Source organism: Paralichthys olivaceus, chromosome 10 (assembly GCF_024713975.1).
Source record: "Paralichthys olivaceus isolate ysfri-2021 chromosome 10, ASM2471397v2, whole genome shotgun sequence".
Classification (NCBI taxonomy): Eukaryota; Metazoa; Chordata; class Actinopteri; order Pleuronectiformes; family Paralichthyidae; genus Paralichthys; species Paralichthys olivaceus.
Genome location: NC_091102.1, coordinates 9,477,040 through 9,499,944, shown reverse-complemented (window position 1 = coordinate 9,499,944; position 22,905 = coordinate 9,477,040). Strand labels below are relative to the sequence as shown.

The 22,905-nt window shown below is 42.8% G+C and overlaps 1 protein-coding gene across 2 annotated transcripts; it reads left to right on the top strand.

Annotated features, from left to right (window-relative positions):
• Positions 1-18,723: 18,723 nt before the first annotated feature.
• On the top strand, positions 18,724-22,606 carry LOC109631103 (protocadherin-8). Of its 2 annotated transcripts, none has more exons than XM_020089699.2 (3): positions 18,724-21,477; positions 21,581-21,782; positions 21,927-22,606. In XM_020089699.2, the coding sequence occupies exons 1-3, from the start codon at positions 19,012-19,014 to the stop codon at positions 22,238-22,240; spliced, it is 2,982 nt and encodes a 993-aa protein (XP_019945258.2). In that variant the 5' UTR covers positions 18,724-19,011; the 3' UTR covers positions 22,241-22,606. The 2 variants fall into 2 exon arrangements, with proteins under 2 accessions (XP_019945258.2, XP_019945259.2); XM_020089700.2 differs by having other exon boundaries at positions 18,726-21,477; positions 21,584-21,782.
• Positions 22,607-22,905: the final 299 nt, after the last annotated feature.

Sequence of the window (22,905 nt, the reverse complement as noted above, 5' to 3'; positions counted from 1 at the left end):
TAAAAGAATCAGTTCTCTGAATTTTGTCTGAAATCGTATTAACGTAGCATAAAGATCTGTGGTGTGTTTAATCACATGTAAATATCCTCATACCTGACAGTGCCCCTGATTCTAAATACCTAAACCGGTTGCGTTAACTATACGAGGGGAGACAGACCTGTATTCACCACACAGAATATGAATTTATCACATTTGTATGGGCACAGACTTTCCTTATAGGCTGGGAACTCATGCAGCCATTTTCAGGTCAGGCCCCTTATCAGTTTCCTCGTCTCACTTTAACCTTAGGTGCTCTAATAAACTGGTGGTATACATGTCACCGCTCCGGCCGTGAGGGTCATGTGGAGGGTTTAATCTCAGCCATTTAGGCAGTCTGAAAGGCAGATAAAACAAGATTATCCCATGCTCAGTGCTGGCCCTGGGTTGAGACGTGAGGGTGGAGGCATGTGAGCAGCAGCTGCGGAGGTGCCAAACAGTCAGACTGGCTGGTGGTCTCTGTTGCTTTTGGCACCTCCTGCGGCATCACAGACACAGATAACCCCCCCACATACACACTCAACCCAACCCCAGCTCATCCTCGCTGCTTTCCAAATGATTGCAACTGGCCAAATGTTTAACATACTGTCCCTAATCACACTTAACATTCTGTCACAATATGTTCCTGAATAGCTTTTAGGGCCACATAAATCACATAGGTGCTTATAGCCTTGATGTTATTAGGTCTAATTGTCTTTTCTTCCTGTTTCTTCCTCAGCTCTGTGACTAATGCTCGCAGATCGTTTAAGGAGAGATGAATTCTTTTCTCCACAGCTGCTGAATGTAGGACATGTGAGGGGCAACTTAAAAATATATATTTGTAAAACAAAGATCAATTATGGAAATAAATGCATAACATAAGAAAATCATATAATGCCTTACTATTTTATGATAAATTAATTCGTCTATTAGGGCTGAGCATGAATAATAAAGGGCTTCCCTGTAATTAGATCTCAGTGGACTTCATGTTTTAAACAAATCCAGAACATTAATATGGATGCCATGTAAACACGTTTCCAGGATTTCTCCATGTTGGCCACAAAAGGCTGAGTCTATTAAGAAATTTGGAAAGACAGATTTTGTTGTTTAAATCTCCTAAAAGCCGAGGCAGATCAAAAGAGGCATTAGTATTCAGAGACAAATCATGTTTGGCTGAGATTCCTCTACCCCCACTCAACTCCTACCGTTCCCCACTGTGTAACTAATGCTTGCTGCCTGAGAACGATTGGAACAACAGTTGCTAGCTGCACTCCATTATGCAGAAGCGTCTCTGAATAAACTCTGACCATATGTACAAACAGGTAGGCTACTGTTGCATAAAATATTTGGCATTATAATTCAAGCCTTGTGTCCAAATTGCAAAATCCTAACTCGTAACCATTGGCAAAAAAAATGCCTGTAAAAGAATCATTACGACAAACAAAGCAGAACAGGTTTCACAACCAGTCCTGTCATTTCAAAACAGGGAGGCGACCCTGAAGGTTTGGAATAAAACCAGGGACGAGAGTGCCATCTACAGGTGGAAGTTTTGCCATGGTAACATCAGATGACTTGCTTGCAATAACAAACCCTGGAAGCATGTGCAGGCAATTTTTCCAGAAAATTGTTTTTTAGGCTGAAACAGATCTTTAATTGTCTTATAAATAATATAAATATTACAATCAGATATTTGAAGAACCCCTGAGGAAACACAAGGTTCTGAAAAAGGGTCTGACAGGCTAATTAAAGCAGGGACCATCAACCTCTGGCAAACAACTGGACTCTGTTTGAAATCTGCTCTCCCCCCCTCACAATGGAGTGTGGACTCTGTGTGTGTTTTATACTTTCTGCTGGTAAAGGATCCACTATGGGTTTCAATCCAATTATGATGACTACTCCACATTTCATGCTTCATATTGAATTTTGCCGCCTTGAGCTACATGGATGAGGGCCACAAAAGATCAGCAGGCCTGCACATTAACCTCCAGTGATATTCTGTCTGTGATGATTGCAGGCACATATTTGACTTGACATATCCCTATCCAACTTTCACTTTGATTTTCATTCTCCACGTCATCGCTGAACTGGTCACAGAAGATACTACACCACTGAAAATCCCCTTGTTTCAGTGCATCCACGATGAGGATGCATACACACACACACACACACACACGCTATCCACATTCCCTCGGCTTTTTGGGTGTTACTGTATCAGGTGAGGTAAATACAAATTTGCTTGGTAGTCCAGGCACTGAATAAATTTGATTCTCTCTAGGACGGTTATGTTATTCAAAGCAGGAAAGATTAAGTACAACCTCCTTGCTTGTGTGTGTGTGTGTGTGTGTGCAAATATAAAAATGTGTGTGTATGGATGTATTTATATGTGCCTCTCTGTCTGTGTGAGTGTGAGCGCACATGTGTGTATGTCAATGCTAATGTGTGCCTTTTCAAGGACCAGGTCCCTCTCCTCCTCCTTGAATATATTTCACATCTCCATATTGCCATCCTTGAATGTCGCCTCCTTGAAGCAATTTCCTCTCAGCCATTATCTGATGGGTAAGAACTGTTTCCCATTGGCAGGTGCAGATGACACTTGGGCAGGGCAGGAGCTGGCTGTTAAATGTGAGACTGGCTCCTTACCAAGCCCCGCTCTGCCTAGTCCTGACAGCCCCCACAGGGCTGGCCACTGGGGGCGGACTGTTGGGCCAACTGGCCACTGAGGGGTGTAATCACTCCCCCTGACATATTTGGCACAAGCTATCCATTTGCTCCACGGCAGAAAAAAAAGAGGCCTGTGTGAATGTCTTGCTTAATCCTTTTGGGCCAGGAGATGGCAACATTGAGGTGGGAGATGCACATTCGAAACACTCCAACACTGTAATTGTTCATATGATATATTAGAAGCTAAAGGAAGTAAGAAAGGATGTAACCATCATGACAATTTAGAATGAAAGGAGGTATAATAAAATTCGATATATGATATAACAATGCTGGAAAACACAGCTAACAGATACAACAGAGAGTAAATATGACTCTATCTAAGCTTTAGAAATCTAGTATAGAGACTATAGAAGGGATACATCAGTATATGTGACAATAGGTGGATGCATACATTGTGTATACTGAGTAGTGTTCGTAGAAAAGCCATAGAAGTGGTTAGATATTCTGTATGGAGACAAAACTACCTTGTTTTTCTGTCGTCACTTAAAAGTGTTTACAATTACCAATGCAAAAATTGCAACAAAGGCGATAAAGAGGATGCCTGTGCGCGCGTGTGCATGTGTGTGCATGTGTGCGCACATGCACAAGCACATGAGTGGAGCTGTGAGATAGATTCAGGGGCATCAGCTTAGAGGATGTTTTGTTTCCCCACTGTGTGCCGAGTGCAGAGGGGAGTTAAGGGATTCCAATCTGGTCGTCGAGTCCTGCGGTGCGAAGAATGTTTGGAGTGTGCTTGGTGATAGCGGACTCCATTACGGGGCTGAGTCTCAGGGTAGCCCGCCATTGTGCTGGCAAGCGAGGAGGTTAATCAGATCCCAGCTCCATTATGAATGCCTGCTATTTCTAAAGGGCTCTATGAATAGAATACTGTAAGCTCTCGTAAAAATGAATCTGGGCTCGGTGCTTTTACAGAACAAGGCCTGATAAAGAATAGTGTTGGTGTACATTCTGAAGAGCTGCACATCCTCCAGAGAAAAACCAAATTAGTGTTTTATGGGAGCCGAGTTATTAATTATCTGAGATTAAGAAATTCTCATTCCGGCTCTGCAGCTGTTTCTTGTGTCTGCTTTGTTTGCTTTAAAGGACAGATTAGCTTAATTGATTTTTTTTAAGCAATAAATTAATTTCATATTTTGAGTCAATGACATGTGCTTGCACCAACTGATTAGTATTTTATCAGTCCCTGCTCATTAAAGTTGCTAAACATTCTTTTCAAGGCACGCCTGGACTGTAATTTTTTTCATAGTTCCAGCGTGCGTTCCTAGTTCTATACGTCTCATAGTGGTTGATAACCTTGGTTGGCTGTAGGACCCTAACAGGGAGTCATGTTCCCTTCTTTTAACCTTTCACATACACAGACACACATATGGTTGGTAGATGTTGGCAGGGTCATTAAGCCAAACTCAACAAAACATCAGAGGCGGCTTCTTGATGACACCTCTGACGTGTCTTTACTCACACATCCAGCTGTAAATCTTTTGAGGCTTGTGCACGTCACCGTTTGTCTGATGGTCCTGCAGATTAACGACAGCGATATCCTGTGTGCTTAACGTTTCAGGGATCAAATGATCTTAATGGATGATGACAATGTTCAATTGCTTTTACCACTTTTATTAATATGTTTTTCTTCATTCTACCTCATCTCTTGTCTTCTTTGTGTTTTTTTATTTATTTGGTGAAGGTCTTAAAAATACAATTTGAAAAGTGCACTATAAATAAAAGAGCATTATAATGGCTACAATCACATAATGCAGTTTTTTTTTGGAGGGGATTGAAACATATTTACTATGAATCACAATCCTACTCATAATACCACATGTCTGAGTAGAGAAGTAAATGAGGACAATAAGACGTAGGATTTGAGGGAATCATTCAGCTGTCTCGCCATCGAGACTACATGTACCCTAACTGTGATTTAAAGGGAAATAAAAGTGGTGCCTAATAGGACGGTTCACATTTCACACAGTTTGTAGGGAAATGTAATTTCTTCCGTGAAGGCGCAGAGGCTAAAATTCAACTAAGCTTTGTAGAACAACAGAACACTTATCTGGGGGAAATGTGTTAATGGCCCAGACAGGCCTGTTCTCAAAAAAGAGGTATTTAAGTATTGAAGATGAAGTGAGATGGAAAATCTAATTTCCATAAGAGAACAGGGGAAAACAGTCTGTCAGAAGGTGTTTTTTTTTTTTTCTTCCTCCGTTGAATTGTCAGAGCAATCATGGGCGAGCCACAGCCAGGGCAGCAGACTAACAGGAGGGGGGTTGTGGGTTGAGCACTCTCTCCCAAAATATGTTGAAATGAAGTTCAAAAATCTTACGCATGCACGCATGCACGCACACACGCACGCACACACGCACACACAGATGCAGACATGCGCACACACGCACAAACACACTCACGCACAGCAGTATATACACACAGATGCAGGGATGCACAAACAGTGCTTAGTCTCAGAGGAGCAGACAGTGAGCACATTATGCAAACAGGGGCTTTGTGTGTGTGCCGCCGAATGTGTCTGTGTGCTGGAGAGAGAAATTAGACTGATTAAAAATCAGGAGGAGGAAAAAAAAAAATCACAAACCGTTAGATGGATCTCCTAGGGGCTAATTAGTATGTTGAATTTTCAGCCAGAAACTCTGTTAAACAAATCTGCAAATGTAGGTATAGTCATTCATTTTTTTGTCGGTGTTGTTGTTTTCCCAAACCCGTTTTAAATGTTGGACATGTTTGTATTAGGAATCCAAACTGCACAAGAGCAGTAGAAATGCATTTCTCATTTTATTTTCCTTCCGCATGATTTGTTTTCTTTGTCGTTAGGTGAAGCTGAATGTGTAATGCGATGATCCTTTGTACCTTTGGGTTATGAGTTACAGGAGTTGCTATTGTGTGGAGTGAAGAACGAGGGGATATGGATGACGAGCGGCGGCCAGTCAGCCTCGAGAATGAGATCAACTTCTATGTTGAAGCCCAGGTAACAGTGGAGTACATTCTCACTGCTATTGGAGCAGGAAATTAACTATATTGTTCGTTCTTTTCCCCCATTGTGAATTACGCAATCGAACGAGTAAAAGAGCCTGCGGGAGCGAAATGAAATGACCCTACTCCAAAAAAACAGAATAAATATTTAATTCCAGCCAAAGAATAGACTATCGCAGGATGTTTCGTCCTTGACCATAGAGGCCCGAAGATATTAGTTCAAGGGAGAGAACAAATAATCTTCCCACAAGCCAATTCTGCTCACTTTATAAAAGGAGAATCTGAACAGTTCCCTGCTCTTCACTCTATCATTTATAAACTTAATTTTCTTTCATGCACCTGCTATCAGCAGTCAGCCAGCCCATATGAATATATTCAACGACACACAAAGGCAGCGAACAGAAGGAGATCTGTTTTATGTTTTGAGAACAGGCTGATTCCTGCTTTAATATTTAAACCATTCTTCCAGTCTGAAGCTTCCAGTATACTCCTCAGTGGGACTTGTCTTGTAGTCCCCATGTTCCTAGAACTACGCTTCTGAGTAGGTTGAACGGCCCTGACATGACAATCAATTGCACCATACCACCATTTCTTATTTGCAACATATTACGCGCAAATAATAAAAGCTATCAACCTTATCTGTTTCATATTTCATGTTATGAAGTGTTTGACTAGAAATTGGATACATGCATTATAGAGTTCACTGTATTCTTTCCTTCACTGCAACAGACTGTGTAGATCTCACTCCAATGACCCCGGCTACAGCTCAAGAGACTGGTCCACAGGCAGCAGCACACATGAATGAGTCAAAGCAGAGTATACATAGTGTTTTAGAACATCATTCTCTCTCTGGTGCTGCCATGTGCAGCTATCTCTGGAGAAAATCCGATGATTGCAGAGAGTGATTTCATTGGATGCCTCTGTCTTTGCTGGGAGCCGGTGTCTCTGGTTGAAGCTGCGTGGCCGGCGGGGCATGCACCCAGCTTCCAGAAAGAGCCACGAGGAATCCGGCGGGTCAGCGAAGCACACCTGTGCCTAATTAACCTCTGTGTGTGTCTGCATGTGTGTGCCGGTGAGGAGGGAAGACTCAGGACCGAACCAGCGAAACGAGGCTGCTACAATGAAATGTTAGATTTAACCCCACAAGAGGAACACTGAGGTAAAGTCTGCTCTGGAGTAGGAGCAGAGATTTAAACGTGCACAGTAACTAGGAGCCCTTACATTGATACAAAAAGGTCAAGAACCAACCCTAACATAGGGACTGGCTGTCAAAAAGGACAAGAACCCAGTGTATTAAAGGACAAAAAGTCACTAAAATAGAACAAAAAACGAGTTTAAGAAAGGACAAGAATGGACAGGTATAAAAGATAAGAACCGAGTGTAAAAAAAAAAAAGGACAAGATCTGGGTGTAAAAAAGGACAAGAACTGACTGAAAGAGAGAACAAAAATTGATTGTGAAAAAAATCAAGATCCGAGTGTAATGGACAAGAACAGAATGTAAAACAGGAAACTGACAAGAACTGACTGAAACCCTTTTTAAGAACCGACTGTAAGGTGAAGTTAACCTCAGCTCAAAAGTGATTGGGTGAACAAAAAGATCTCTCGTGCAGCTTCTTCTGAACAAGCATATCAGATTATCAATGAGCCCACACATGTTCTATATCAGGGGTCACCAACCTTTTTGAAACTGAGAGCTACTTCATAGGTACTGAGTCATACGAAGGGCTACCAGTTTGATACACTCTTCTGAAATAACACATTTGCTCAGTTTGCCTTTTGTTATATATTATTATTAATGATAAAAGGTACTGACACTGACGGTTAATTCTTCCCACTTCAAGTCAAAACACTCTTTCTGTGTGACCCATATATCCCTCCTCACACTTCTCCTCAGAAACTGTCAAGTGCCACACCTTAATGGAATCCGTCCTAAATGTATCCACAGTGGAAACCCAGCAGAAGAGCTACAGTCTTCAAATATTAAAAACCACAGTGCTAAAAGAGAAATAGACAGAAAAAAAACAATCTTGCAGATAATAATGTGTGCTTGACTGGAAATACAAGACACTGACAGTTAGACAGGACTACAGCATGAAAGTAAATTATTTCACATGCCCTCCGGCTTGTACATACTGTCTGTTTCACAGATATTCACCCAGCCAGGGCACCCACAGGTCTGCCCGTCCTCAGGGCACAGCTCCGGTCTTCACGAATCAATACACATGAACCAAAGCAAAAAAACAACAACCACTGCTCCATATTTACAAAGCATTAACATAACACAACACAACACGTACAACCCACGACTGAGCTCCAGACCAGTTCAGCTTTATTTATTACTGATGTTAAATTATTGTTGCTTTGTCCCTCACAGCCTCTGAAGAAACTTTGGCGAGGAAACACACGTGACGCCCAATTAAACAGTAACTTAAACTTTCACTATGTTCTTGGTGTATTGATTTAAACCAATATTCTTCAGGAAAACACAAATGTTTGAGTTCATGACTGAAAGTTTGATTTTCAGAATCATCCTGCAGCATTTATCTTTACACATTAGATGTTGCTCCTTCACAACCAAATCTGTCCACATGACACTGGTAGTTCAAAAAACAAAATTTTTATATTTTTAATCCTGAAAATATCATAATCATTTATAGCTAAAAACCCAATTTCCTCCATTAAATAATCCTCAATTTGTGTCCAAAAACTAATAAAAACATACAAGTGAGCAACACTGTTGACATGATGAAATGTTCCTTTATCAAACTGTACATGGACACTATAATGACTATCTTTACATGGACAGCCATTCTCTGACTACTGACCTTATTCTCACTATGAATTTTATTTTATTTTTTCTTAGACTTTTTAGGTCCATATCACAAATTATAACCTATACTGCAGCCAGCCACTAGGTGCTGATCAAGACACTATGGCTTCACTTTTCGGGGGGATGGCGTGACGTCCATCTTTACACACACTACACGGTTAACACTCAAACCCATGGTAGGTGTTGTTACAATGTTGTGAAAAATGCAATCTAATGCGATTATAAGACGTTTTAATGTTTACGTAATAAAACTAAGATCAGAAAACTCCATACTACTTTCTCCCGAGTATGACCCCATTCAAGTTACAGCAATGAGAAAATGCTGTGTATGTTGCAGTATCCTTTTCAGATTATTGTCTTTGTCAGTTTAACACCGAAATATTCAGTATCAGTCCTACACACACTCCTGTGCCATAAATGCAGACTAGCACATTGTGTCCGCATATTAAAACAGTTAAAAAAATTAGCCATTGTGTTATTTGACTCTTCATTAAACAGTGAACTATGTATGTGTTGATCTATTTTTAAGATTCTTGTCCTGAATGGGAACGAATGGGCTCTGGGCAGAGAGCTACAGACACAGTTGTTGATTCATAACAAAAATATCATCAGCCTTACTCATTAAGTTTTCTGCTTCATTAATTTAAGGAACTGACCCTTTAAAGTGTCACGCAATCAATTCAGTCTATGTTCGTCTTTGTGAACTACATTCGTCCACATACTTGAAGCAAATTTCTCCACTGTGGTTTCCTACCTGTACACTCTGAGAGCTGTCACAGCCTGTCACCACAAAAATCAAGCGGAGAACTCTGTTGTCAGCCTAAATCACTTCCTCTGATGCTCCCTCATGTTCAGAGCCTCCGTCTTGGTTCCATGTTCCCATACAAACCGCTGTGCACAGCTAGATACCGCGGAAATCTGTGTGGTTTGCTTAGGCTATGCGGACACGCTGTCAGAAGTAATGTGCCGAATCAAACTGACGATTCAGACACATGAAAAATACCCCTAGATTTTGTGGATAAAGGGCTGATCGTTCTCAATACCAGTTGGTGCGAAAATGTTGATAAAGAACTCAAACCTAGCTGGAGGAACAGCTGTATGAACTCATATCGGTTTGCCCTCCAATGTTTTCCCCTCATAGCTTTTTGAAGAGCACGCAAATCTTCTCAACACCACAAGACATTTCAAATAAATTCTTCATAGGCCTGTCAAAATGCCTTTCCTCTCCCTTCAACACCAGCAAGAGACTACCGTGATCTACTATGAAATGGCCTCATTGTGCAGGGCATCAAAGATTCTCCCGCTCCATCTCTGGGTGTGCTCTGAACTGTGAATTTCAGATTCAGACAGCCCAAGGCCCAAGGCCATGAGCCGCGAGCGCTGCTGAAGCACTCTGTTGCTTTACACATCTGAAATTGGCTGACATGTTTAAGTTTGCTGCACCTTTGCTCAATCGTCGTGTGATTGCTCTGTGGAAACCAAGCAAAGCCAAGTGACTCAAGACCTACATGTGTCAGGGCAATAACTTTCCCCCATGTTCTCTAAAATTCGTCGGATTCTCCAGAACTGCCTCATACACACATTTTGACGAGATTTGTAGCAAACACAGAAAGAACGTTAGACACATCAGCATGTAATGTGGTAATCTGAGGGAGGATGTTTGACAGATAGTTTTCCATTCGCTCTCAAATGGTGCTGTAATCCCTTAATATCTTACCAATAACTATTAAGGATTTAATGTCACCCGCACTCTGTTGGTGTTTGCTTGATCCTCTCTCGGTTATCCTGAACCCAGGACACTGCTGAGACTGACTGAGCCCATAAAATCTTTAAAGACTCCTCTCAGGGGTCGCAGAATCAGCCAGGCAGGGACAGGACGTTCGGCGGCTCTATAGCAGGAAGTCAGGGTGACCATTTCGACCTGAGTCGGTGTAACCGTGTCAAGTTAACCTCCATCGACTTGCTTCTGAGAACGAGACATGATGTAATATTCCAAAGCTGGTGCTAGGCAAATAAAAGCAGACAACCTTTATAATGTTCTCTGAAATTAAGGCAGTTTAAAATCCACTTCATTGCTGTTGCATTGAATGAAGCTTTGTCAGTGAAAGTGTTCAAATTCAAGCTCAGACTAAAGTCAGTGAGAGTGAAAAAATGTAGATCACATCTTCTGAGAGGAGAGAGGGAAAAACAGAAAAACTCCACATTTTGAGTCTCCTCAAAAATACCCCAGTTAATTTTTCATGGCTGTACCTTTTAAGAGACATGTCAGTTTGATTTAATGTTCGCCTGACAGTTATTGGTTTTTGGTGTTTACCTCTTATCACTTCAGAAAACTGAAGAGGCCAATTTATACTCTGGATGCACATAACGCAGCATCAAAAATTAAGATCTTGACGCCCTGGAAACATTATAAAAGCTTTCTATAATGCTGCTCTGTGTGTAATTGGTTATGTGTGTGTGCATGCTCATGTGTGTGTGGGTGCGAAAGAGGATGGCAGAGGCTTTAAAATTTATCAGTATTTTCTCTATTCTGTGTTTGGACTGACGTACCGTCACACAGCACAGAGCCATTTCTAATGCCCCCATTTTTCTTCCGGCTGCCTCATCTGCAGCTCCGCTCACTCACTCACCGAACCGCAGACAGTTTGCATCTGGATGATGGAAGTGTAGCCTGGCTGTTGTTGTTTTTTTTTAAACTTCCCATTATACTGATACCCAGAGTTGGCTTTTGTCAAGTCAGAATTTAACATAACAAAAACAATCAGGCTGCAATGAGCGTTCATCCACACAGATGCAGGCACATGAGCAAAGTCTCTCAGAGGGAAGCTTTACACTGAGGAATTTGTCTCGAGTGGTCTCTGAAGATTTGAAGTGGAAGAAGAAGAGAGGATTGATGTTGTGTGCTACGAGCCCCCGAGTAGAACCGGCCCAGGGTCTAATCAGAGACCAACAACACCCCCCAACCCCTCCACAACTCCCCCCTCCCTGGCTCCCCCCTCCCTCTTCACAGCCACAGGATTTTCTCTTACTATTCAGGGGCTGATAGATGAGCCTCTCTTTGTATTTCAACTGTGTTTTTTCTTAAATCTGAAAAGCCAATTCATCTTGGGAAATAATGCACAAGGAGGAGGGAGCAAAAAGGGAAAACTTCAAATAAATAATTTTTTCCATATTTCCTCTCCTCCACCACTGCTTGCCGGCACTTGAGTGTCATTCACATTCGCACAAGCTCTCTAAGCACTTTGTTTGTCTCTCCATCATTAATTGTTCCGGTGTTTCACCTGCGCCACGTCACTTGACTCAACTACAACCGGAAGCTGAAGGAATTGTAACTTGGCCACCACGCTGTCTTGTTCATAAGTTCACAGTGGATAAGGAACCAGTGTGCACAAGTCATTTCATTGAGAAAAGATATCTCACACACACACACACACACACACACACACACACACACACAGTGGGGGAAATGTGTTTGATTCCTGATGGACTGGATTAATCTTTGCTTTTCAGATACAGTGCTTTTCAGACATTCAGGCAAAGTAGTTTATCTATGCTCGCTGTCAAACAGAATTCAAGTATTTAGCGAGCCAGACAAATAACTAGCTCAATAAATCATGGCTCTTTCCCTGTGTGTAGGAGGGCATCAGAGAAGCTGCTGCGTGGACAGGCTGTTTGAAGTTAAGGCACTTCCATTACACACATGTCAACAACCTGTACAAAGTTTAATGGTCCTGTAGTGAACTCTGGAGCTGATTTTTTACACTTCCAGCAGCAAACTGAAAGCCGATTTTTTTTTTTCACCAAGAAGATTATTTTTCTGCCTGAAATACATCATACACCAGAGTATTTTTTTTTTCCTTCTTTTAAATCCCACAGTGTCTCACCGGGCCCATGTGTTGAGGAAGAAACGGTGTCATGTTTAATTAGCAAATTCTCACAGTGAACGTGGACACCTTGTTGACACATCCATTCCACATGAGCTATTGCTGATTCCTTTGAATGCAATTTACATAATTATACCTCATCCAGTCCCGTGAAGCACACGCCTCAAACACCATGTTGCTCGCAGCAAAACAGCATGAGGAGAAGCAGCCATATTAATGCTCGTGGCAAGAAAACACTACATGTTGAAGCTGCTTCCTCCATCTGCATTATGTGAGACATGATGGTCCTGCTGCATTACAGATACCCCCAACCCCCTCATATAAACACTTGTACACACACGCACGTAACGCTGCCTGCTCGTAAAACACACACACAAAGAGGGAATGTCTCACTGCCTGAGAATGATGACCTAAATTTCTACAATGCTTAGTACTTACTGTACATATTTAAGTTGATCCGCCTTCAATATGCAAAACCTATATTGCGCCACCTCATTTCAAACCATAAATTCTAATTTGAAGTCACACAATATTGCAAAACGCCACTCACCACCGGTGAGTGTAGAAGCTCTATGGTAACATTCAAAGTCAAACACCACCCATCCTACCCACAGAACAATGATGCATGACAGTCTGAATTGCCAGATCGTACTCCAGAGCTCACGGCGCTGAATATCCCTCTGAATCCTGTGCCGCTCGTCTAATAACTTTGCTTATGTCTACTGTGGGACACGCCTGGTGAGACACCTTCAACACTGGGATACAGCTCTCAGTCCAAACATAAAGGGAGGAATGAAATATTCACTCGCCTTATTGTCTCCAAACTCCAGGAGCAGAATCAATAAAACATAACATTGGCTTCTCTCTGAGTTTAAGACTTCCGATGAGGTTTGAAACCCCCATGTGACGTCGGAGGCTTTACCCGCGCATACGAAAACACCAGAGTTTTATTTTGATGTTTGAATTAATCAGTGGAGAGCATCTTCAGAACAAAAAGATCTGATGTTGCCTCTGGGATCCATGGCCATCGGAGATTTCACAGCCTGTATTTAAAAGAGTGTTTTGAAGAAACGTATTTCAACAGCCCATAATAAGCCAGGACGATCCAAAGTGCCTCTCATATCTGGTCTATAAAACTCAGCCAATCTTTTTTTCCCCTTATAAACCACAGATTTTTTATGTCCTGATCTCTCCCTTTGGTGAGTAAAATTGACTTCAAAGACTGACGTTGGAAACAGTAGCAGTGTACAGCGTGTTTAAACGCAGCCTTCAACTGAAGGTTAAAGCCCTGTGAAGTGTGTCACTGCTGACAATACAATGGGGCAATTATGCGGACCAGGTCAACATATGTAGATACCAGAGGGGGACAAAGGACACAGCTATAATGGGAGGGGACGGTGACCCCATTACCATGTTATGTCAGATGGAAAAGAAATCCTTTCAGCTGCCAACTCTAAATAACAGTTTAGAGAAAAACAGCTTTCTGACTTTGTTCATGTGGACAGAGTCTGGCTCACTGTTCCCGCTTTTGTTTAGATCCAAGATAAACGTCTGCTTATTTACACATAGAGATGAACATGGTATCTTGTGCCATTTGCAGAAAATGTCCAGAAAATGAGGTTTGGACATTTTCTGAAGTTTGCCTATACACATGAAGAAAGCAGCATGAGATTGTCCAGGTCAGACGTTTTCAAAACAACAGGAAAATGCCGGGAATATTCAATTCCGCTGCGGTATCACATGTTTTTGGTTATAGCACAATGACACCAGCATTGGTCCTTATCTCCAAAAGCTCTTGAATCTTGTCGTCTTTCCAAGTTGACATCCTGACGTCTTTTTCATCTGAGTTTTTGTATTCTTTATTGTTTTGTTTTTTTTCAGTTTTCGACATCAGCGTCTTCCTTTTATCTCTAAAAGCTCTCAAATCTTGTCTTTGTGTTCGGCACCTCTTTTTCATCCTGAGACATTTGTATTCTTTACAAATGTGCAGTCTTTCTCCCTGTGAATTTTCCAGACATTTTCCTGCTGTGTTCTCTGTCTCATTCGGACATTTTGCGACAAGGGCTGGCAGGAAAGGTCTGGGAAAATGTTTAGCAAATGACTCGGACACTTGCCTTCTCACATACAGCCCCTCCTGAAATTTTCAGGAAAATGTCCGGAGTCCAGTGCGTGTCTGTACGAGGCACGAATAACGTCAGACGCCAACAGCACTCTGTTAGTGTAGACAGAGCCTGGCCTTTTTTTAAATCCTTTTGTCTTAAGTTAAGCCAACTGTCTGCTTATTTACACACAGACATGCACATAGTATCTTATTCAAAATCTCTAGGGCAAGAAAGTGACAAAGCGTATTTCCCCCAAATTGTTGATTGATTTGACAATTCCTCCTGAGCAAAAAAAGAAAACTTGATTGAAAAACGCGTTAATCTCCTTTAGCTGATGTGTCGGAAGGCCCGCTTGCTGAAACGTAACTGGAGTGTCATATTTTACTGTCTAGTTAACAACATGGGCAGAAAAACTGTCTGGAAACACAAAGAGAAGGAGAGAGAGCGCAACAGAGAGAGAGAGAGAGCAGAGAGTCTGGCATCACAAAGACACAGAGTTTCAAGTTCTTAAGGCGAGCGATCTCCCACCAGAGCAATATTCCGTTGAGCTGAGCCTCACCACACTGTAATTTGCCTCTGATTTCTAATCTTTGTAAAAGAATGCGGAGCTAAGTGCCTTCCACAAACGCAGACTATCATGGCATTTCTTCAGGCATATTATGGGCCGGAGTGATTAGAGAACTTAAAATGCAAAGGCATCCCTTGAAACTGAATGCATTTACAATCCCATTAAATATGGAATTGTGTCTGTGGGCCAACAGTAAATTCAAAATATCTTCCCCTGCAACAGTTTTTTTCTCTTCTCATACATTTTCCATTTGCCACTTGCTTCCTTCACTCTCTTGGAGAATCTGTTTGAGGCTGTGAATAATACGCCCGTAACTTTCATGAAAATGGCAACACTCTGCACAATTATATTGCATTTATCACAAAAAACACCATCATGATTTTTCACAAGCGTCATGAAGATATCTTTTTTGATGATAGTGATAGTTGGTTGATGCCAATGTAGGAAAAAATGTTTATAAAATAACAAAAAAGATATGAAATGAATAAAATATTAATATAAAATGTAGCTTGGATTGAAAGCCTGGGATGCAGAGTTAAGTCTTCCAGGAGAAGCGACCTTGAGCTCATCTATTAGAATATTTTTTTCTGTGTTAGTTATCATCTTTAACTGTTGATGGGAAACTCATGTAAAAAAAGCTCGAACCCCCGGCAGGTCATAATGAGCGGAAAATCCACCGATGCGAAAAACCAAATAAAAACATCCAATATCACATTTCAGACCATCAAACAACACAATTACATGTAATATGCAAATCGAGCCACACAAACCGTGAAATTTGCACAACACAATGAAAACAACCATCTGCTAAAGAACCTTGCACAACCATAAACAACCATTTACTTATCATAAATTCAAATAAACTCCTCCGCGTCCCAGTTCAAAACTAACGCTGTATTGTAGTGTAATAATCCATCCATCAGCGCAGCCATTTGACCCGGTTTAATGTAATCCAAAGAGAATCGCCCACACTGAATCTATGATCACCTTTGTTCTCATTAGAGGAAAAATCAGCCCACGTAATGTGGCTCTGAATTCAGCTGAAAGAGGAAACATCTGTTTGGAAACCTGTTTAATGAACCATCCTCGGTGGGTCCAACGCTTCCCTGTGCGGCAGTAAAGGTGCATTACGACGTTCCTCTGACACATCTGCATTGAAACTGATGTGAAACGCTGGCTTCGTATAAATTTGATGTGACATTGTAAATTGTTATCTTTATTTTTGTGCAGACGTTCCATGGAGATGGTTTACTCTCGACTTTACCCTGACTTTTCCTCCATTGCTGCGATGAGGTCACATTTATAATTTAACTTTGTGTCTTAACAACTATCGACAGTCATTTAATTAGGTACAGACATAGCACAGTTGGGCAGAGGAGATTTTTGTGTGAAAACTTTTGTCTGTTGCTTGTGGAAACGAGATCAGTGATAATGAACAGAAACAACTATGAGACCAAAACAAATCAACAATTTTACACAACGAGTGCAGTGCCTGTTCTAAACCTGCCTGTGTGGAATGGGTTGTTTGCTTAGACTGTGGTGAAGCTGATTGCAGCTTTTCTTTGTGAAACTGTAAAAGTGATCTGCGGCGAGTAAAGACCAGCTGAGTCCACAGAACCCTGAAGCTGCACCACGGATGCTGCACAAGGAGCTGTTCACATGTTTATTCAAAAGTTCAGAGAATCAGTCATTGTTGTCGAGAATGTGCTGTTGTCATGATCAACTATGTCACTTCACTTTACTCGGCATCGAAAAAATGACTATGGAGGATTTTCAGATGAGTATTGACATGGTTAGTATTATTGTTTTAGAGCTGCAGCCACAGCTCCCTGTGGACTAATAAATTCATGAGAGCAAAACCTGCCCATCATATCCAACAGCTCTCCTCCGCTCTGATGGAGAAGTTTGGAGGTTTATTAAGAGATAAATTGTTTGCAGATTTCTGTTAAGGTACTGGGGTGAAAGAACATTCATATACTGCGATTTCCAGCAATCCAGCAGAACAAAGAGGTGCAAAAAAAAAAAAAGCATAATTATTTCGGGTAAGAAAATTCACTCAGTCAGATCTTATAAGCTTGACAGAACAACTAAAAAGAAAGAATGGGCATGCACACACATTTTTTGGAAACTAAATCTGATAAATAAATAAACAGAAAATTAGCTTATCACAGGTTTAAAACAGCTCAAATTGTGCACGCACTTAAAAATTCAAGAAAACTGGAGGATATGTTGCTAAAGTCATTGCAGCATTGACTGTGCTGGTGTTAACTACAGATGTAACAATGAAAACATACAGCAGTATTATGTGACAAGGAATCCAATGTATACAAAATATTTGTACATAGTTATCAATAAGCAAAGTCCAGCTCTCCCATCTAATAAATCACAGCACAGACATACGGGCTCCACCAGTTCCACAGTCTGTGGTCTTTACTGCCCTTGACATGCATGGTTCACTACACGGCCAAAAGTAAGTGGACACCTGAAAATAGTATGTGCAGCTCAACATCAAGTCATTCAATGGTTTTGGGACATGTAATTCCAAAGCTATGGGGGTTAATAATCTGTCTCACATACCCTCAGCCTCATGAAAAGGATATTTTACCAGACTGGGGATCCTACATGCAGAGGTTTTCTCTTGCAGAGGTTGGTGAGGTCGGGCACTGATATTGGGTGATAAGGTCGTCTCTGCAGACTACTCCTCTTCCATAACATACTAAGAAATTATTCTTCATGCACTATTGTCATGTTGAAAAAGGAAAAGTCTCCTTCCCAAAATATTTTACAGAATTGATGCCCAAATATTACCATTATCCTCTAATACCATATTATAATAGCAGTAAATTGGGACAAAAGCTTGACCTAAAACTGCAAGAAAGTACTGCATATGTAGACACCCCTGTCTACATATGTGAGGCCATATGGAGATTTCTGTCTTCGTGTTAATCCCTGCATTCTAAAGGTGCAGAAAATAAATGGTAATATCAAAGAGAACCAAGTGCAAGTTGAATTTAAAGGTTTTTGAAATTCATAACAGCTGGGAGTCAGGCTGTTCCTTCACAGTGGGGGGTTGTTGTTTAAACCCCGGAGATAAACATGTATTCCTTTTCAATATGTTTCCCATTACTCACGTGGAGATGGAGTTAAGGTCTAAACTTGAATTTGGAAAGATAAATGATCTCTTGCTCTCTAAATTGAGATAATCTTTCTCTTTAAAAACTCTTGAATAAATTCCTCATCTGCTCTTATCAGGTTACAACATTTAATTGGTGGATACATACATTTTCTTTCTGTTCTAGGGGATAAAACCAGAAAAACATGTTCCGCTATTGTTATATCAAGAGATTGATCCAGCCTCACTCCTCCTTCAGAGAGAGTGGATGATAATTAAGCTGTTATCAAATGAGCAGCTCTCCAAAAACAACTGAGACACTCTTGCAAGTGCACGCACGCGTAAACATGCACACCTACTCTTGTACATGCACGCTCAACAGACAATAACCTAAACATCAAAAGAAAGGAAAGGGGGAGCTTTACTAAATAAAACCATCACTCGGTAATGGCTGTGGCAAGACGATAAAGAGTGCAGGGACTATCTCCAAGCGGTGCCATATCTCTCTGCGCCTTTTTCACATTTTTGCAACTTTCCTCTAAAAACAGGCTTATAGCTCTTTTTTCATAAGAGGGTATTTTTAATTTTAAAGTGAGGGATTGGTCACACTTCGTCTCATTAGCATGAGGAGCTGTATAAACCCCCACCGCGGCAGAATTGGGAGCTGTGTCGGAGGCGAGGCAACAAGCGTGTCTGACTGGCTGCGCGCAAAAGGAGCGAGTAACTTTCACTTTCAGCACATCTCAGTTGGTGCAGGCGGGGGCTGCATGGAGAGCCAGAGGTCTCGTCGGTTGCGCACACAATGAGGCTGCCCACCAAGGGGAAGATCACCACGAAGATGATGCGGGGGAGATTTATAACTTATTGGTACCGGTGGATTATTATGTTTTCCATCCATCAGTTTTTATTCGCCTCACTGGCACAGAGCGACGGGAATACTATACGATACCAGACCAGCGAGGAGGACGCGCCGGGCACGGTCATTGGAAACCTCGCCAAGGACATGTCCTTGAGTCCGTCTCACTCCTCCAAGACCAATTTTAGGATGATGAAACAATTCAACGACTCGTTCATCAGGGTGCGGGAAAGCGACGGGCAGCTCACCGTCGGGGAGCGCATCGATCGGGAGAGGATGTGCAGACACACTCCACAGTGCCTCATCACTTTTGACGTGGTGAATTTCTCCAAAGATCGCTACAAATTGATCCACGTCGAGGTGGAGGTGAAGGACATCAACGACAACTCTCCGGAGTTCCCGAGCCGGGAGTCCATAGTGGAGATCTCGGAGAACGCAGCAGTGGGGTCCCGGGTCCCTCTGGACCCAGCCGCGGACGCAGACGTCGGGTCAAACTACATACAAAGCTACCAGATCTCCGTCAACAGTCACTTCACCATTGATGTGCTCCTGAGAGCGGATGGGGTTAAATATGCGGAATTGGTGCTAATGAAGGAGCTAGACAGGGAGACTCAGGCGTCATACACTGTGGAGCTGGTGGCCACAGACGGAGGGAACCCGCACAGATCGGGGTCAACAAAGATCACCATCAGAGTGACTGACTTTAACGACAATAGCCCCGTTTTTGACCAGAACAGTTTCTCGGTGAGTTTGCCCGAGGACGCACCGGTTGGCACAATCATCCTGAGCCTGAACGCAGTGGACGCGGACGAGGGTTCGAACGGGGAGGTGGTGTACGGGTTCGGGAAACAGGTCCCCCACGAGATCCGAGAACTTTTCCATGTGGATAGTAAATCTGGCCGCCTGACGCTCAGGAGCCCCGTGGACTTCGAGGACAAACGCACCTACGAGCTGGACGTGCAGGCGACCGACCTGGGAGCCAACCCGACCCCCTCCGTGTGCAAAATCATCATTCACGTCACCGATGTTAACGACAATGCCCCAGAGATCAGCATCACCCCCATGACCTCCATCACCACGGGCATTGCGCACATCAGCGAGGCGGCGGAGAGGGACAGCCTGGTGGCGCTGGTCAGCACCTTGGACAGGGACTCGGGTGTGAACAGCCAGGTCCACTGCACCTTGTTCGGCCACGACCACTTCAAGCTGCGCCAGGCGTACGAGGACTCCTACATGATAGTGACCGCGGCCGCCTTGGACAGGGAGAGGATCAGCGAGTACAACCTGACGGTCATGGCCGAGGACTTTGGGTCACCTCCGATGAGGAAGATCACCCAGTACACCATCAGACTCACCGACGAGAATGACAACGCCCCTCACTTTGCCAAGGCTGTGTATGAAGTTTCAGTGGTGGAGAACAATGCCCCGGGCGCGTACATCACCACGGTGGAGGCCAGTGACGCGGATCTTGGCAACAATGGCAAAATCACCTACAGGCTAGTGGACAGCGTCATCATGGGCTCCCCAGTGAACACCTTTGTGTCTCTTAACTCGGTGTCTGGCTCTATATATGCACTGAGGAGTTTTAATTATGAGGTGATGAAACTGCTGGACGTGCACATCCAGGCCAGCGACGGGGGGTCACCACAGCTGCAGAGCACAGCTGTCATCCGGCTAAAGATAGTGGATCAAAATGACAACCAGCCCTCCATCATCCAGCCCCCGCTTTACAAAGGCTCTGCCGAGGTTTTCCTGCCCAAAGATGCACCTGCGGGTTATGTGGTAACCCAGATAAAGGCCACAGATGCTGATGAGGGCATAAACGCACAGCTGTCCTATAAAATCACAGAGGGGGGGCACCTGGGCTTCTCCATCAACAAGGAGACAGGGAAGGTGCACGTGAGCAGACAGCTGACATATGATCTCACAGACAATGTCAAAGTCACAGTGGCAGTCAGTGACAATGGATCCCCCGCACTCACCTCCACAGCCATTATACATTTGAGCTTTATAGAAGGGACCCTCCCCAGCCTGCCTTCCTTCGCCCCCAATGGAGGCGAGGAGCTCTTTGAATGGGACATGTCCATAGCCATAATCATTGTACTGGCAGGGAGCTGCTCTCTCCTCCTGCTGGCTATCGTTCTCATTACAACCATTTGCAGCCGCAGGAGAAAAGAGACAAGGGAGAGGGGGTGCGATGAAAAAGAAGACGTGCCCAACGTGGAGAAAGTGGAGAGCGGGCACATTGATTCAGTGATTGCCAACCACAAAGGGAAAGTGTTTGATGCCCATCCATTTCCAGAGAAGCCGCCGTTGGCCAGCAGCAACACTACAGAGACAGGCTGCGAAGATGGCAGGCAGACAGCAGGCATCTTTGAGTCAACCAGCAGGGTGGCAGAGGGTAAATTAAAGGTACGCTATTATTTTTCCAGGGATATTTCACAGTTTCTCACATATTGTGGTTGACTTTTTGAAGTTTGACTAATAGATCTGTGCAACTTTCTGTCCGTGCTAGCAGGGCTATTCTACATTGCCAGGATATGGGAAGGAAACCGTCAGGCCCATAACAATATGGAAAGGTAATTCCTTCACAACGATCTCAGCAAGAGATCCTCACATCAGCGGCAAGGACAGTGGAAAAGGGGACAGCGACTTCAATGACAGTGACTCTGACTTGAGTGGAGACGTGCACAAAAAAGAGTCGCCGCCAATGAACAGTGAGTATCTCAAAGGCACAATGAAAATCAATAAAATAGGAATTGAGATGGAGCCAAATGAAAGTATGTAAAGATTAAATCTAAGCCACACACTCAACAGATTACATCCCATTGCATTATGACTGATTTGGTTGTTTCCCGCAGGTCTCTGGGCGTGCACGAGCGAGTGCAAAGTGCTGGGACACTCCGACCGATGCTGGAGCCCCTCGGCTACAAGGCCCAACACGAGCATGGCCTGCGCACCCCACTTGTCGACATTCTCCAAGACAGCTTCGCTCCCCCGGGACAACAGGAGGGAAAACTACTACCCAGCTCACATGAACAAACCCACTGGGCTGCAGAGTGTTTACGAAAAAGTCCAACACCAGGAATTTGATTATATTCTCGTTGGTCCGCCGACACCGGCCAGAATACAGGAAGCGGATGAGATATCGATTCCGGAGTATGCAAACTCTTAAAAAGAAAGAAAATGAACTCTTTATACTGTACAGTACTTTTATCTTAACTGACTCTATGTTGGATTGTTGCAGTGTTTTGTAGTTTGTCATGTGTCCTTTGGCTCATGTAAGACTGTTCATTTTCTCATGTGTAATATGCAAGATTTTGTACATTAATAATATATTTTTCATAATGATTCAATGTAAAGAAAAATTTTATTATGACTTTTCAAGAGCATGCATTATTATTTAAGAGGCATGACCTATATGGACACTTAGGCTGAACGAGGCCTGTCTTTCTGCTGTGGAAAACAATCAATATGAAGGATTACCATGTTTATGGTAGATTTTGTCACATTGTTACACAAATAAACGGCTTAAATTAAAGCTAGTTGTTTTGCTTTTCAACAACAGTTTAGTTATCTGGGCTTACATGGATTCAAATGTTATCGGACTGTCTTGAGGAAATGCTCACAAAAGACACAGAATAACCTCAATTAGCCAAGTGAATGCATTTAATTTGCCTTAAAGGCTTATGAGCCACAATAAATCAAATGGTCCTCCACAGCTAAATTGATAGCAAGCATAAGTCAATGTCATATTCCGCTCGTGGTGCACAATGCAGTTTCTGTGTCGCCTCAATTTGCATGCAAATATTACATTTCTGATCAAATGCTGTTACAATT

Coding starts and splice junctions, on each gene's coding strand:
- LOC109631103 (XM_020089699.2), top strand. CDS start 19,012: ATGAGGCTGCCCACCAAGGGGAAGATCACCACGAAGATGATGCGGGGG. Junction 21,478..21,580: donor TGGCAGAGGGTAAATTAAAG/GTACGCTATTAT, acceptor TGTCCGTGCTAG/CAGGGCTATTCTACATTGCC. Junction 21,783..21,926: donor AGAGTCGCCGCCAATGAACA/GTGAGTATCTCA, acceptor TGTTTCCCGCAG/GTCTCTGGGCGTGCACGAGC.